Below are 15657 nucleotides of genomic sequence, written 5' to 3'. Positions count from 1 at the left end.
CTTCGATCTCCTCTCCTCTCTTCCCCCTTCGATCCCCTCTCCTCCCCCTTTCGATCAATCTCTTCTCCCACCTTTCGATCCCCTATCCTCTCCCCCTTTTCGATCAACTCTTCTCTCTTCCCCCCTCCCCCTACTGATGCCCTCTCCTCTCTCTCCCCCCTCCACATCTGATCCTCCGACTTTCTCTGCACGGGGTCGAGGAGAGTGTGGCAGTGCAGGTCACAGCCATCGCACCGCTGGGCACTGTGCGGCATGACCAGATCAAGTGCACATGTGCGACTGGATCAAGTATGCATGTACAATATCAAATGGGCACACATGCATAGAGGTAGTCACAAACAGTGTGCAAATAATCACTCTGAAATGATACCAGGGCTTAGAGGGTTAAATTATGAGGCCAAGTTGCATAAACGTGGTTTGTATTCCCTTGCGTGTAGGAGATTGAGGGGTAATTTGATTGAGGTGTTTAAAATATTAAAAGGATTTGATAGGGTAGATGCGGAGAAACTATTTCCTCTGTTGGGGAAATCAAGAACAAAGGGACATAATCTTAAAGTTAAAGATAGGCAATTCTGGAGCGAAATCAGAAAGCACTTTTTCACACACAGGATAGTAGAAATTTGGAAAACTCTCCCCCAAAAAGCTGTGGATGCTGGGACAATTGGAACTTTAAGGCAGAGATAGATATTTTGTTAGGTAAGAGTATTAAGGGAGATGGTGCTCAAGGGGTAAAATGGAGTTGAGGTGCAGGTCGGCCATGAACGAATTGAATGGCAGAGCAGGCCAGGGGCTGAGTGACCTAGCTTTGTTCCTAATGTTCCTAATGCTGAAACTCCCTTCAGTAGTGTGCATTACTGAAGTGAAGGGAGATTAATTTTCAGATCTAGACAGGTATTTGGTTTATTTTAATTAGATTTCTAGGACTTAGCTTCCAAACCAACATATGTCTTCCAATCAAATGGCATTTTTCCAATCTGTAATTTTAATAGTCTGTGAGCTCATCACTTCAAGACACTTTAGCTTATTTGAATTATTTTATGGTGTCTCCGCACGTCAGTAGGGACAGAAATTACAACATTACACACTTCTAATCATCCACTATTCAATACTTGTAAGTCTACTTCACGGACATCGCTGACTGTCAGTTGGATCCAATGACTATCATCTCTCGAACACAGCATTATCTTCCAATTCAGAATGCTTTAGCAAATGAAATGTGTTGGCTCTTCAGTAAAGCTGTCTCATTTGTGCCAGTTGCTAAACACCACATTATTAGATCCTAGGCACAAAATTCAGAACCTTAGCGCTCATTTCTTCGCTGCTACGAGTGTCGTTTTGGTTCCCAAATGGTGTCCACAGCATACACGCACACTTATGGGGCAAATTGCGCCTGCCGTCATATTGGTGAGGGCGTTAGCGTGCGCAGTGAACGTTCACCGAACTATGCAGAGCAGGCAGATCATGACGTTAATCAGTATGCTGTGCTCATTTGACTCCAATGGTGCCATTTTGGAGCTCAATGTTCCAGCTAACACTCTTTCTTAACCTCGTACAGCTGAACAAGCGTTCAGCAGCAGGAAGGACTCCCACTTGCGCTATTTAAAGGGATCGTCACCTACTTACAGCTTAGTTGCTGACTGATTTCTACTGACTGTTGCTAGGATTCTATAAGTGTTTTGTGCTTTCTATAGTTGTTTAAAGTTGCTAATGTTTACAGGGAGTGGGGTGGCAGGTACTGAAGGACTTTTGCGTGACTTCAAGGCTTCTGCATAAACCATTTTTGCTCCCAGACATGGGCACACTAGTTGGCATTCCCCTTGGAATATCGCAGGACTTGGAGAATGAGCAGAACCCACACAGTGGAGGCCAAGCTGCTGGAAGAGGGAGGAGAAGGCGGGGGAGAAAGGTTCTTGCAGGAGACGATATCCATCCAGGGTGTTCATGGAACAATTCTCCTACATGAACCTCAGTGAGCAACAAGGTAAGACACGTCTGCGCTTTAGTAAGGATGGCCTCACTGAAATCTGCCACCTGTGCAGCCACAACTGCAACCTCAGAGCAGGACAAGGACCACATTGCCAGTGACTGTAGCGATGAATTTTTATGCATCTGGCTCCTTCCATGCAGGAGCTAGAGATATTTGCAACATTTCACATTGTTGCATAATGGAGGACACTGAAGCTCTGTATTCCAAGAGAGCTGACTACATTTCATTCTCTCTTGCCAGAGACCAGCAGGCGGAGCGAGCACATGGTTTTGCTAGGACTGCTGGCTTCCCCATGGTGCAAGGTGCCTTTGACTGCGTTCATATCCCTTTGCGGGCACCGCATGTCAACTCTGCCATATACCGGAACAGAAAGGGATTTCACTCTCTCAATGTCCAGCTAGTGTTCTGCCATAGGCAGCGAATCATGCAGGCCAACGCCCAGTATCCTGGCAGCAGCCATGATGCCTTAATTCTGTGGCAGCCTGCTGTGCCAGCTGCATTTCAGCCACCACGCTAAATCAAAGAGTGGCTACTGGGCGACAAGAGCTATCTGCTTACGACATGGCTCCGAACTCCGGTGCACAACCCACACATGTGCACAGCATGCATACACACACAAAATGTGATATAGCAGATCATTGGCGATCCCCGCACCCATTTTTGAGGGCCAATGAATTTAGCAGCCCCTATATTTTATTCTGTTCCCTTCTACTGCTATTACAAAGCATTAACTGCCAGTTCTTGGAAAACACTGAAACTGTAATTTGTTCAAGACAGCTGAAGCAGTCCAAATTGAGATAGCATTATCACCAGGGCAATTCTGACTTTACAGGAAACAATACCTGGAAATATTATGTGGGTGAAATTCAACTTTGTTGGGGACACAATTCAAGTGGTAGCAGATCGGCCATCTGTATTACTCTCCGCCCAGTATTCCTTTCCATTGACTTCAACGGAAAGGAAGATAGGGCGGAATGTATAATGGGCAGTTGATCCTCTGTCGACTGTTTAGCGCACCCAGTGAATTCCACCCTCATTTTAGCCTAAGCTGCCTGGTGGGGAATTGACAGGATTGGATCCGCCGTCTGCTTTACACCCTGTTAACCCCAATGGAACATAAAATTGGGCCAGGTGTAAAGCAGGCGACTGATTCAATCCCCTCAGTTTCCCATGGGTAGGTTAGGTTAGGTTAAAATTGGCCCCTTTAAAATGACTAGCAACAACTTTTCACTGTCCTGAAGTGCAAAACACCAATAGATGGTGGATTTTTCCATTTTTAGTATTGAGGACGCAGCATTGAAAATACAAAACTTTTCAAAAATCTGCTGCAGTTGATATTTCTGATGCAACAGTTTGAAACAAATATTTGTCCATTCTCCAAACTCTGATCTCAAAGAAGATTGCTACAGGTGCCTGAAATAAGCTTCCAAATATGTGTATTACTTCAAGCCTACTTTCCTACCTTGCTGTCATATCCTCCGAATCCATTTGGATTACACAGATTCCATTTTCACATTGTTTTCCTACTAGGCTGTGCACATGCAGAAGTGGAGGTTCATCAATGGTTACTAACTGCACCACAATTTTGGCAGATCCAGAGTAGTTGTGGATCTATAATTGAAACAAAGGTTGAGGGTTTTGACCACATAGGAACATGAGATAAAATGAAGAGGAGGGAAAATATAGATATATTTTTTTAAAAGCAGACCAAATATGTAACATGTATTTAACTACATTTTAGCAGAGATTTGCTATTATTTCATACATATTCCAATACTAAAATTATTTTCTTGATGGTTAAAACGTTTGCACCACTTAAATTACCTGAAGATATTTTTGCATTTGAACCACAATACTTCTCACTGATTGGGACAGGGAGGGCATAAATGGAGAAATGGGAATGCAGAACTCCATTCTGAAGCACTAATGAAATCTTGATCTATAAGTCCCATATTTGCAAAAATTTAAGTGGGCACCTCATCCGTCTACAGAATCCTGCAGGTTAATGTCAGACATAGCACCAAAGGGACAAGTTCCGAAAAGGTAAGTAATCTGCTGTTTATAACTGCCAACCCAGTCCAGTAGGGTTAAGTTCAAGAGAGCGATTATTTGCACTAGTGTTTTGAGCATCCTTCTGTGCCTGCGCAGCCTGGACTCCGCCCTCGACGCCTATGCATGCGCACCACCATCCCCTGAACTCGGCCCCCGTCTTCCCGTGCATGCGCAGACATCTTGAGCCCGACACCGGGGGTCGGCCCTGTATTATGAGCTGGAGCTGTGCCACATTGAGCTGTGCCGCGTGTTCAGCTTTTGGATTATCTTCAGAATTTTTGGCCGCAATATCACTGCGATTATCTACACAAACATTTTCGCTGCCTTCTGTGGGAGAGAAAACATTGGATATCATTGGAGTGGATGAAATGCGGAAGTGACGACACTGTCATACCCAATAAACCTGTTAACAATCCGTGACCCACACACAATGTCCCATCTATGGTGTGGCCGGCGGAAAAGCGGGAGGAGGGGTGTTTAAGGTCAGGAACTTGGGCTGGGGGGATCCAGAACTTGGGCTGGAGGGGCAGGAACTTGGGCTAGGATGGGGCAGGAACTTGGGCTGGGATGGGGCAGAAACTTGGGCTGGGATGGAGTTCTATCCTGTCTGGAGACGGCAGTCAGAATGGCTCGAATTACACTTTGCAAAGTCACTGAGAACTTGGGCTGTGCGGTTCTAATTGCACATTCCAGAGAAACTGCTGGATGTGTCTTATCCTGCAAGGGGATCAATCAGCAATCAGTTCATGTGATCATAGAGAGCAAATCAGAGCATTTTGCTAGTGCAAATAAGCACGTCCTAAATTCAACCTCGATATCTTTGGACTCTTCTCTGTTAATTGATGTAACTGCAATATATAATTTTTGTCTGTGTGATTTCTTCATAACATAAACAGTGATTACTCCCTTTGGATGACTCAAATTCTGAACTTCACGAGGTGAAAATTAACTTCGGCAGGAGAGCAATGGGTCACAACAGATTAGCCACCTATATACACCTTGCCTGATTTTACGTTCCATTGAAGTCAACAGGCGGCCAATCTGTTATCACCTGTTTTACGCCCCTGCCAAAGCAGAATTTCACGCCCAAAAGAACATTCTTCTACTTCACGTAAACACTGGATAAATCAGTAACACTATATGATGATATACCATGAAAATGTAGATATATCTTGTATCAACAACTTGGTAAGTGTCTTTTATTGTGGATCCTCATTTCTGAAACACAGCTGCACTCCTCAACATGGCCATTGTGTGTGTCACTGAATACATTAAAATAGAGGATTCACATATCGAGTCTGTTTTATTCCACATACACTATCATGTTCTCGTTTTAAAATCACTAGTTTGGTAATGAGTTATTAATGGCATATCTCCTCTCTTTTTCTGTGGGTGTTTTCTGACTTTCCCTTCCAATATCTATATTCAGGATATTTTCCCTGTAAATTGCTGTAACACTGACAGGTGGGAAATGGTCGATCGGGGGGTGAGGTTTAAAGTATGGGGAATGTGTCCCCAACACACCACACATGTGCCCATTGGCATTTTTACACTGGCGGATATTGTGTATCCGATTAATCTACTTAAATCGGGCTTCCATACTGCTATGGGAGTGTAATTTAAAATTCACTGCTACAGTGCGGGATTCACAGGCGTTGGGAAACCTGGCAGTGAAAGGAAGGCGGGAACTGCACTGCTTATGGGCCAGGAGGAGCAAGGAAGCCTTCAGCCTTCCGCTGCCGATCCTGGCCTCTCTCTTCCTCCTGCCGCATTTGCCAACCTTTCTCCACAGCGATCGTGGCCTTTCTCTTGCACCCAACCCCCCCACTTCCGATTTGCCCACCTCCCCCCACCCTTCTAGTCCTGATCGTCGACTTATACCCACACCCGCGCCCCCCCACCACTTCCGTTTGGGGCCAGGGCTGTGGCCTCTTGCTGCTGGTTTACCCTCCGGGCTGCTGGCTAGTCTGTCAATTTGGCCGACTGACGGGTGGGAACTGGAACAAAAAAATGATAATGAGGCACTGCCGTATGCAACCCTGTGTTGCCGGGTTCTTCTGCTCCTTTCGGGCTCCCCCACACCCTCCCCACCAATATTGGGGCCATTGTCTTCTATTAGACAATAAACACTAGTCACCAGATGCACAATTTTCTGTTCAAGGGCAAAGTGGCAATTAACAAATTCTGTCTATCTCACACACTTATAACTAATTTGTTTCTTCACGATTGAAAAAAAAATTGGAATCCATCACTTACGATGAAACTGAATTAAAAAATTGTTAGTATATATATGACAAATATAAAGGCAGAAAGTTAACTCAGTCAGACAATTTCAACCAAATATGTGACCATCATTTTATTTTGGTATGTATTTCCTCCCCCAACCCCCACCATATGGCTACGTTGGCATAAAAGAAAAAGTTTGTAACTTGCTGTGCAAGTTCAAATTATGTCAATAACATTTTGATTGGTTCCCCTTTAGATTCCACACCATTCTTGAGTCGAGAAACTGAATTAGCAAACTGACCCAGAATTTTTTTTAATGCTGGATCCAGCTGGTCACTTGCAGAGGTGCAACAGGGATATGAGTTCATTCAATCTGCGATTTTCCTTCTGTGTATTTTGGCAAAGTACTTAGAGTTTCACCAGATGGTCCGGCACAAGAATTTGCTCCCTTCAAGAGTGATGGCTCAGTTTTCACTGAATAATGGACAAACAATAAATTCTTGCAGAGATTCAATTTTTTTTGTAAGATGCATACAAAAAACAGCTGAAAATGGACTTGTCAACAAATGAATGCACAGAGTTCCCACCACAACAGGAAGTCATGAGCTTGTACAATTAAAATATAAGACTGATTTAAATGTATTGCTACCTCCGTGGCTGAAATGCAGCAGTTTCTAATTGACTTTTTGACAAACAGTTGTATGCTATGTGTAGGATGGGATTTTGAAATAAACAGCAGTATCTAAATCTAATTATCTTCAAAGCACTCATCATAGTTGGAAATGCCACCAATACACAGATCCTGTTTGTTCAGTGTGGGAATTATCAAAGATTTGGTAGCTGTTACAGATGCTTGTCCCAGGAAATGCTTTATCCCAATATTTAGATTGAAATACAAGTTGTGGAAAGCTGTAAAACAAACTTATCTCTGTAGAGTTTGATGTGCATAATAAGCTTTATTATTAATCTACTTTGTAGCAGTTTCATGTTAGCTAATTAGGATTGAATCCCCAATCGGTTCTTTATGGCAAGCTGCTGACACAAGATGCTTGTCGGGAAGCCATGGGCCTGATTTTCCAGCATTAATTTAAGAAATTATCTCGATCCCTGCATCTAATTTAAAATAAAACACTGAATCTTAACGATCAGTGCTGTTCTAAATTTCTTCTTTATTACAACTTCAGCAGAATACAAAGGTTGAAACTAAATACAAAGTAAACTGACAAAAATACATTTGGGTCAGCGGTGACCTGTAGGTGAGTATGAATAAAAACGCCCACGAGGATCAGTGGAGCTGGGCGGTAGGTGAGTAGCTCTGCAAGAAAAAGGTTAGTAATTAGTTTTTTACTAATTATTTTAAAAATGTGTTGTGGTTATTTAGTTTAAAAGGGTCTTGGGAATGTTTTTTTTAAATTTTTTAGGTGATTTAAAAAATATATATTTTTATTGTTTTCCTGCTGCTAGGCCCAACTTGCAGCCTTGGGGTAAATTTTTATTGATTTTTTAATTTATCGCTCATTTTGTTTAGGAACTGCCTATTCGACCCTAAATTGCACTTTTTCACCCAGAATGGAGGTGCAACACCCACGTTTTCCGCTCGGCAGATTTTTTTATTTTTTGGAGGGGAAGTTTTCGCTGGCGATAATCTTCCCAATCTTAGCGGGCTTTTGCGTGGCAATCGGGCGCTGGCGGGCTGATGGGAAATTCTAGCTCATAAAAAGAGAACCCCAAAGCCTGTTGTCTCTCTTTTTGTTGACCACGTGGCAAAGCAGGAAGCCTCCCTTTACAGAACCAGAAGCAAGAAGGCGGTGAGATTTGCTTGAGTCAGAGGGAAGTATATGTCTGTTTAAATCTCTAACTCATTATTTTACCTGTTGTAATTAAGTAGAGTCTATAGGATACTAGTAGACTGCTGTTTTGTTCAATAGGTTAAGTGCATGTGTGTGTGTTCAATAAACTTATTCCAAATTGTTTTAAAATAAAACAGTTTGCTGTCAATTTAATGCCAGAGAGATTTAGAAATCTTACAGTGTGGGTCAAAAGGACAGCAGCTTTTGGACTCTCAGGGCCTGAAATTGGTGAAAGCCCCCGCCCGCCCAAGTGCTGCCTAAAGGACCATCGATGGGCGGGATATTCATCAACAAGGTCCCTCAAAGGTCGGCGGGCGGCAAATGAAGGACTTATGTTGCCAATCTGGGCGGCAGCCAGCAGGAGCTCCCAATCTCGGCGGCAAAGGCGCTTGCCGCCCAAGTGCCGCCAAGGATGGAGACGGGCCCATGGAGGGTCAAAGATCTGCGAAGAAAAATTATCAGGAAAAAAAAACCATGGGAAGACCTTCAGGGGACCTCATTGAGGTAAGTCGCTGTGTAAAAAGAAATGTTTACCAATCTTTTTTTCAGGATTTTCATACTTACGGTCGGGAACAGACCAGCCTCCAGTCCACCCCGTACTGGTACCGACTCCCACCCGCATGAATATGGGAGCTCAGGGGGCGGGAGGTCAGTTGTGCCACTCAGCCATCCGTTGATGTCAGCGGGCACTTCCCGGCAGCTTTCCCCTCCTGCCCGCTCCAGCCCACCTCGAAAGTGGCACTGGGCGGATCTTCCAGAGGAATGTGGGCGTTGAGTTCATCAATTTCGGGCCCTCAGATTTTTACCTTACCGGGGCTGTGAACTGAGCTGGACTCATCAATCAGCTCTTCATGCTGTGTCCCGAGAACCTTCAGAACTTGTTATATGGAACGTTGGAGCTGCTCTGACATCTATATTCCAATATATACTCCAATTTGCAGAGGCTAAGGGATCAGCTTAAGAACATCTTTATCACAAATGTCATGCCACATAGATGCTTGGTCATCTGCAAGAGGCCGTCAGCAACAGCAATATGGCAGGACAAGAGACAAATAAGGCCATCGTCTCTCAGGATGAGGACCCATTTACCCCTCCTTGCCTCCAAGTCTCGTCAGAAGACTACAGAAGAGGCAGATAGACGAGAGCAGCAGCCAACTGCAAGAATGCTGAGGTTCTGGTGGCAGAGGCACGATCCTTACATGACGCAGCTGAAAAAGAGCATCTGTCACAGGCATGTAACAAGGTATATTCTTGAGAATGCAGCTATCTGGAAGATATGCAGGGCCCACTTATGTTGCTCCTTCTTTTCCGTAAGGAAGCAAAGCTTCAGTGGCCTGTTTGATGGACCAGTGTATGCATGACTGACTTACCTGACAAATGCCACCAGTAATGATTTGAAATGAGTCTGCAGCATAAAAGTTCAATGCAGAGATGACTTTAACCACAACAGGCAGGTTAAACTGTGATGATATTTTCTACAGGTCTAGCTGCAGTATACACCACAATTCAGTGACTGCCTACTCGCTGAAGACAGCAAAGACAAGTCTGTTCCAACAGGCCCTAGTTGTGCTTGAGTCATGTAATATAAATCCTGGGCCATCTGTGGGACAGGACTCTGCTATGCCAGCACACCTGCCTCTCTTTCCTTCTCAGGAATTACTCTTCCTCCTCCAAATCAAAAATACTGCATTGGGAGGATCGAACTGGTGGCAGCAGGAATCCTGCGTAGGGAAATACACCAAAGGAATGCTGAACAGAAGGAAAACAACAAGTAGAAAGCTAAAAAAAAAGCAACCTCTCTAATGCATAAATTTCCCTTATTCGTCAAAAATGGTAATCAGATTGCAAGTCACACAAAAAGAACAACCTGGCATTAGGAGATGGAGTTCTTCAATGAAGAACATTGAGGGTGAGAAAATAGTGTCTCAAACGAGCGTACTATGCTTAAACAAAGGGGACTACAGCGGGATGAGGGCAGAATTGGCTAAAGTAGACTGGGAACACAGACTAAATGGTGGCACAATTGAGGAACAGTGGAGGACTTTTAAGGAGCTCTTTCATAGTGCGCAACAAAAATATATTCCAGTGAAAAAGAAGGGTCGTAAGAGAAGGCATAACCAGCCGTGATAAAGGAGAGTATCAAATTAAAACCAATGCATATAAGGTGGCCAAGGTTAGTGAGAAACTAGAAGATTGGGAAAATTTTAAACGACAGCAAAGAATGACTAAGAAAGCAATAAAGAAGGGGAAGATAGATTACGAAAGTAAACTTGCACAAAACATAAAAACAGATAGTAAAAGCTTTTACCGATATATAAAACGGAAAAGAGTGGCTAAAGTAAATGTTGGTCCCTTAGAAGATGAGAAGGGAGATTTAATAATGGGAAATGTGGAAATGGCTGAGACCTTAAACAATTATTTTGCTTCGGTCTTCACAGTGGAAGACACAAAAACCATACCAAAAATTGCTGGTCATGGGAATGTGGGAATGGAGGACCTTGAGACAATCACTATCACTAGGGGGGTAGTGCTGGACAGGCTAATGGGACTCAAGGTAGACAAGTCCCCTGGTCCGGATGAAATGCATCCCAGGGTATTAAAAGAGATGGCGGAAGTTATAGCAGATGCATTCGTTATAATCTACCAAAATTCTCTGGACTCTGGGAAGGTGCCATCAGATTGGAAAGCAGCTAATGTAACGCCTCTGTTTAAAAAAGGGGGCAGACAAAAGGCAGGTAACTATAGGCCGGTTAGTTTAACATCTGTCGTGGTGAAAATGCTTGAAGCTATCATTAAGGAAGAAATAGTGGGACATCTAGATAGGAATAGTGCAATCAAGCAGACGCAACATGGATTCATAAAAGGGAAATCATGTGTAACTAATTTACTGAAATCCTTTGAAGATATAACGAGCATGGTGGATAGAGGTGTACCGATGGATGTGGTGTATTTAGATTTCCAAAAGGCATTCGATAAGGTGCCACACAAAAGGTTACTGCAGAAGATAAAGTTACGCGGAGTCAGAGGAAATATATTAGCATGGATAGAGAATTGGCTGGCTAACAGAAAGCAGAGAGTCGGGATAAATGGGTCCTTTTCGGGTTGGAAATCGGTGGTTAGTGGTGTGCCACAGGGATTGGTGCTGGGACCACAACTGTTTACAATATACATAGATGACCTGGAAGAGGGGACAGAGTGTAGTGTAACAAGATTTGCAGATGACACAAAGATTAGTGGGAAAGCGGGTTGTGTAGGGGACACAGAGAGGCTGCAAAGAGATTTAGATAGGTTAAGCGAATGGGCTAAGGTTTGGCAGATGGCATACAATGTTGGAAAATGTGAGATCATCCACCTTGGAAAAAAAAACAGCAAAAGGAATATTATTTGAATGGGGAGAAATTACAACATGCTGCGGTGCAGAGTGACCTGGGGGTCTTTGTGCATGAATCCCAAAAAGTTCGTTTGCAGGTGCAGTAGGTAATCAGGAAGGTGAATGGAATGTTGGCCTTCATTGTGAGAGGGATGGAGTACAAAAGCAGGGAGGTCCTGCTGTAACTGTACAGGGTGAGGCCGCACCTGGAGTACTGCATGCAGTTTTGGTCACCTTACTTAAGGAAAGATATACTAGCTTTGGAAGAGGTACAGAGACCATTCACTAGGCTGATCTGGAGATGAGGGGGTTACCTTATGATGATAGATTGAGTAGACTGGGTCTTTACTCGTTGGAGTTCAGAAGGATGAGGGGTGATCTTATAGAAACATTTAAAATAATGAAGGGGATAGACAAGATAGAGGCAGAGAGGTTGTTTCCACTGGTCGGGGAGACTAGAAATAGGGGGCACAGCCTCAAAATACGGGGGAGCCAATTTAAAATTGAGTTGAGAAGGAATTTCTTCTCCCAGAGGGTTGTGAATCTGTGGAATTGTCTGCCCAAGTAAGCAGTTGATCACAGATAGATAGATTTTTAACCAATAAGGGAATTAAGGGTTACGGGGAGCGGGCGGGTAAGTGGAGCTGAGTCCACGGCCAGATCAGCCATGATCTTGTTGAATGGCGGAGCAGGCTCGAGGGGCTGGATGGCCTACTCCTGTTCCTAATTCTTATGTTCTTATGCCAGCCTCGCAGAACCTATTTTATACAGACACTCAGCAAATCAAGAGCTGTGCTACAAAGATATAAAAAAATCCAAAGTGATCCAACTTATATTAATTTAAGATGTCAGCCTTAGTTCAGTGGTAGCAGTCTTGCCTTTGAGTCCAAAGGTTTGGGTTCTAGCCCCATGCTTGGTACTTGAGTACATAGTCTAGGCTGACATTCCAGTGCTGCACTATCAAAGGTGCTGTCTTGTGAAAGAGCTGTTAAACCGAGGGCCCATCCACCCTCTCAGGTCCACGCAAGAGATCCTATGGTACTATTTGAAGATCAAGGTGTTCTCCCAGTGTTCTGCCAACATTTGTTCCTCAACCAACATCACTAAAGCAAATGATCTGATCATTTATCTCATTGCTGTTTATTCCTTATGGTGCACAAATGGGCTGCCCTACATCACAACAGTGACTACAGTTCAAAAGTCTTGGTTTTGAAGCACTTTGAAAGAAAAAAGGCTTGGGTTTATATAGTTCCTTTCACAACCTCACAACGTCCCAAAGCGCTTTACAGCAAATGAAATACTTTTGAAGTGTACTCACTGTTGTAATGTAGGAGATCCGGCAGCCAATTTGCACAGAGCAACGTCCCACAAACAGCAATGTTATAATGACCAGGTAATCTGTTTGTGATGTTGGGTGAGGGATAAATATTGGCTGGGACACTGGGGCTAGCTCCCCTGCTCCTCTTCAAAATAGTGCCACAGAATCTTTAACATCCACCTGAAAGGTCAGACAGGTCCTCGGTTTAACGTCTCATCTGAAAGACGGCACCTCTGACAGTGCAGGATTCCTTCAGTACAATTAATAATTATTGTCCGTTTGACCTTACAAGGATTGTTGGTTTAAGCTATAAAATGTTTCCTTTATAAAGTTTGATTCAAGCAATTCATTACTTTAGTCTGGGCTTCCACATTCACATGAGATGGTGGTATTCTTATGTACACGGCAGGCTTTAAAATTTTTTTTTAAAGTACACCTCCGACCCGAAAAAAATCTGAACCTACCTGCTGAGACTTTGGGTCGTGGGCCTGCAGGCGCACGCCTGCGTAAAGGCCCACAGATCCCAGGGATGCAGATGGTTTGGAAGCCAGGTCCTCCTATCAGAAAGAAGGATTCCATTGCTGTCATTTCCAAACATAATCTCCTCATGAAAATGGCTAGAGTGGATCAGGAAGAACCAGTTGATGTGGTGTATTTGGACTTTCAAAAGGCTTTTGACAAGGTCCTACACAAGAGATTGGTGTGCAAAATTAAAGCACCTGTTATTGGGGGTAATGTATTGACGTGGATAGAGAACTGGTTGGCAGACAGGAAGCAGAGAGTCGGGATAAACGGGTCCTGTTCAAAATGGCAGGCAGTGACTAGTGGGGTACCGCAAGGTTCAGTGCTGGGACCCCAACTATTTACAATATATATTAATGATTTAGACGAAGGAATTGAATGTAATATCTCCAAGTTTGCAGATGACACTAAGCTGAGTGGCCAGTGTGAACTGTGAGGAGGGTGCTAAGAGGCTGCAGGGTGACTTGGATAGGTTAGGTGAGTGGGCAAATGCATGGCAGATGCAGTATAATGTGGATAAATATGAAGTTATCCACTTTGGTGACAAAAACAGGAAGGCAGAAAATTATCTGACTGGTGACAGATTAGTAAAAGGGGAGGTGCAACAAGACCTGGGTGTCATGGTACATCAGTCATTGAAAGTAGGCATGCAGATCCAGCAGGCAGTAAAGAAAGTAAATGGCATGTTGGCCTTCATAGCAAGAGGATTTGAGTATAGGAGCAGGGAGGTTTAACTACAGTTGTACAGGGCCTTGGTGAGACCACACCTTGAGTTTTGGTCTCCTAATCTGAGGAAGGACATTCTTGCTATTGAGGGAGTGCAGCGAAGGTTCACCAGACTGATTCCCGGGATGGCAGGACTGACATATGAGGAGATACTGGATCGACTGGGCCTGTATTCACTGGAGTTTAGAAGGATGAGAGGGGATCTCATAGAAACATATAAAATTCTGACGGGACTGGACAGGTTAGATACAGGAAGAATGTTCCCGATGTTGGGCAAGTCCAAAACCAGGGGTCACAGACTAAAGATAAGGGGTAAGCCATCTTGGACCGAGATGAGGAGAAACTTTTTCACCCAGAGAATTGCGAACCTATGAAATTCTCTACCACAGAAGGTTGTCGAGTCCAGTTTGTTGGATATATTCAAAAGGGAGTTAGATGTGTTCCTTACGGCTAAAGGGATCAGGGGGTATGGAGAGAAGGCAGGAGTGGGGTACTGAAGTTGCATGATCGATCATGTTGAAAGATGGTGCAGGCTCGAAGGGCCGAATGGCCTGCTCCTGCAGCTATTTTATATGTTTCTATGTTTTTATGAAATGACAGCCGCCCTTTGATATCCAAAGCCTGTGTAAAGTCCTTACACAATACCAGAAATCCACACGAGGCACATTCTATTGACAAGTTCACCCCATGACCTGAACCTTTATTCACAGGACCAAGAAGTGATGACCCTGCGTGGGACCTCCCTTTATATACCTGGGTGACCAGGTGAGGAGTGTCTCCCACAAGTTCACCCCCTGTGGTCAAGGTGAGCATTTCTTATGTATATACAGTATTGCATTGTTGTTACATAAAGGTTACATACATGACAGCCAGCATGATGTGATTTTCATGAGGCCAGCACACCCATCCAAGACAGGCAGGATCTGCTTGCATATGAAAATTGGAGTCCTACGCCAGATGTAGGACCCCATTTGTGATTTTAAAGTAGAAATGAGCAGTACATGACCTGGGCATGCTCTGACCATTTGCACCAGGCAGTGAGCAGTCTAATCAATTTAAAGGGATTGCTGGAGGCTGCTCCTAAAACAGCCTGAAACATCTTGGGGAATATTTGTGGGACCAGGAGAAGCAGAAGTTAAAGCACATGGGATTGGGGGTAGTGTGCTGACATGGATTGAGAACTGGTTGTCAGACAGGAAGCAAAGAGTAGGAGTAAATGGGTACTTTTCAGAATGGCAGGCAGTGACTAGTGGGGTACCGCAAGGTTCTGTGCTGGGGCCCCAGCTGTTTACACTGTATATTAATGATTTAGACGAGGGGATTAAATGTAGTATCTCCAAATTTGCGGATGACACTAAGTTGGGTGGCAGTGTGAGCTGCGAGGAGGATGCTATGAGGCTGCAGAGCGACTTGGATAGGTTAGGTGAGTGGGCAAATGCATGGCAGATGAAGTATAATGTGGATAAATGTGAGGTTATCCACTTTGGTGGTAAAAACAGAGAGACAGACTATTATCTGAATGGTGACAGATTAGGAAAAGGGGAGGTGCAACGAGACCTGGGTGTCATGGTACATCAGTCATTGAAGGTTGGCATGCAGGTACAGC

The 15657-nt window shown here is 44.0% G+C and overlaps 1 protein-coding gene across 1 annotated transcript in view; it reads right to left on the bottom strand.

Annotated features, from left to right (window-relative positions):
- LOC139262479 (nuclear factor NF-kappa-B p105 subunit-like) overlaps positions 1 to 15657 on the bottom strand; it is a 62873-nt gene that overhangs the window by 31889 nt on the left and 15327 nt on the right. The window contains exon 5 of the mRNA XM_070877662.1: positions 3450 to 3598. Within this exon, the coding sequence (XP_070733763.1) occupies positions 3450 to 3598 (149 nt within the window). The remainder of the gene's footprint in view (positions 1 to 3449; positions 3599 to 15657) is intronic.

The sequence above is a fragment of the Pristiophorus japonicus genome, chromosome 4, assembly GCF_044704955.1.
Source record: "Pristiophorus japonicus isolate sPriJap1 chromosome 4, sPriJap1.hap1, whole genome shotgun sequence".
Taxonomy (NCBI): domain Eukaryota; kingdom Metazoa; phylum Chordata; class Chondrichthyes; family Pristiophoridae; genus Pristiophorus; species Pristiophorus japonicus.
Note: the sequence above shows the minus strand (reverse complement) of the source record. Positions and strands in the feature narration are given on the sequence as shown.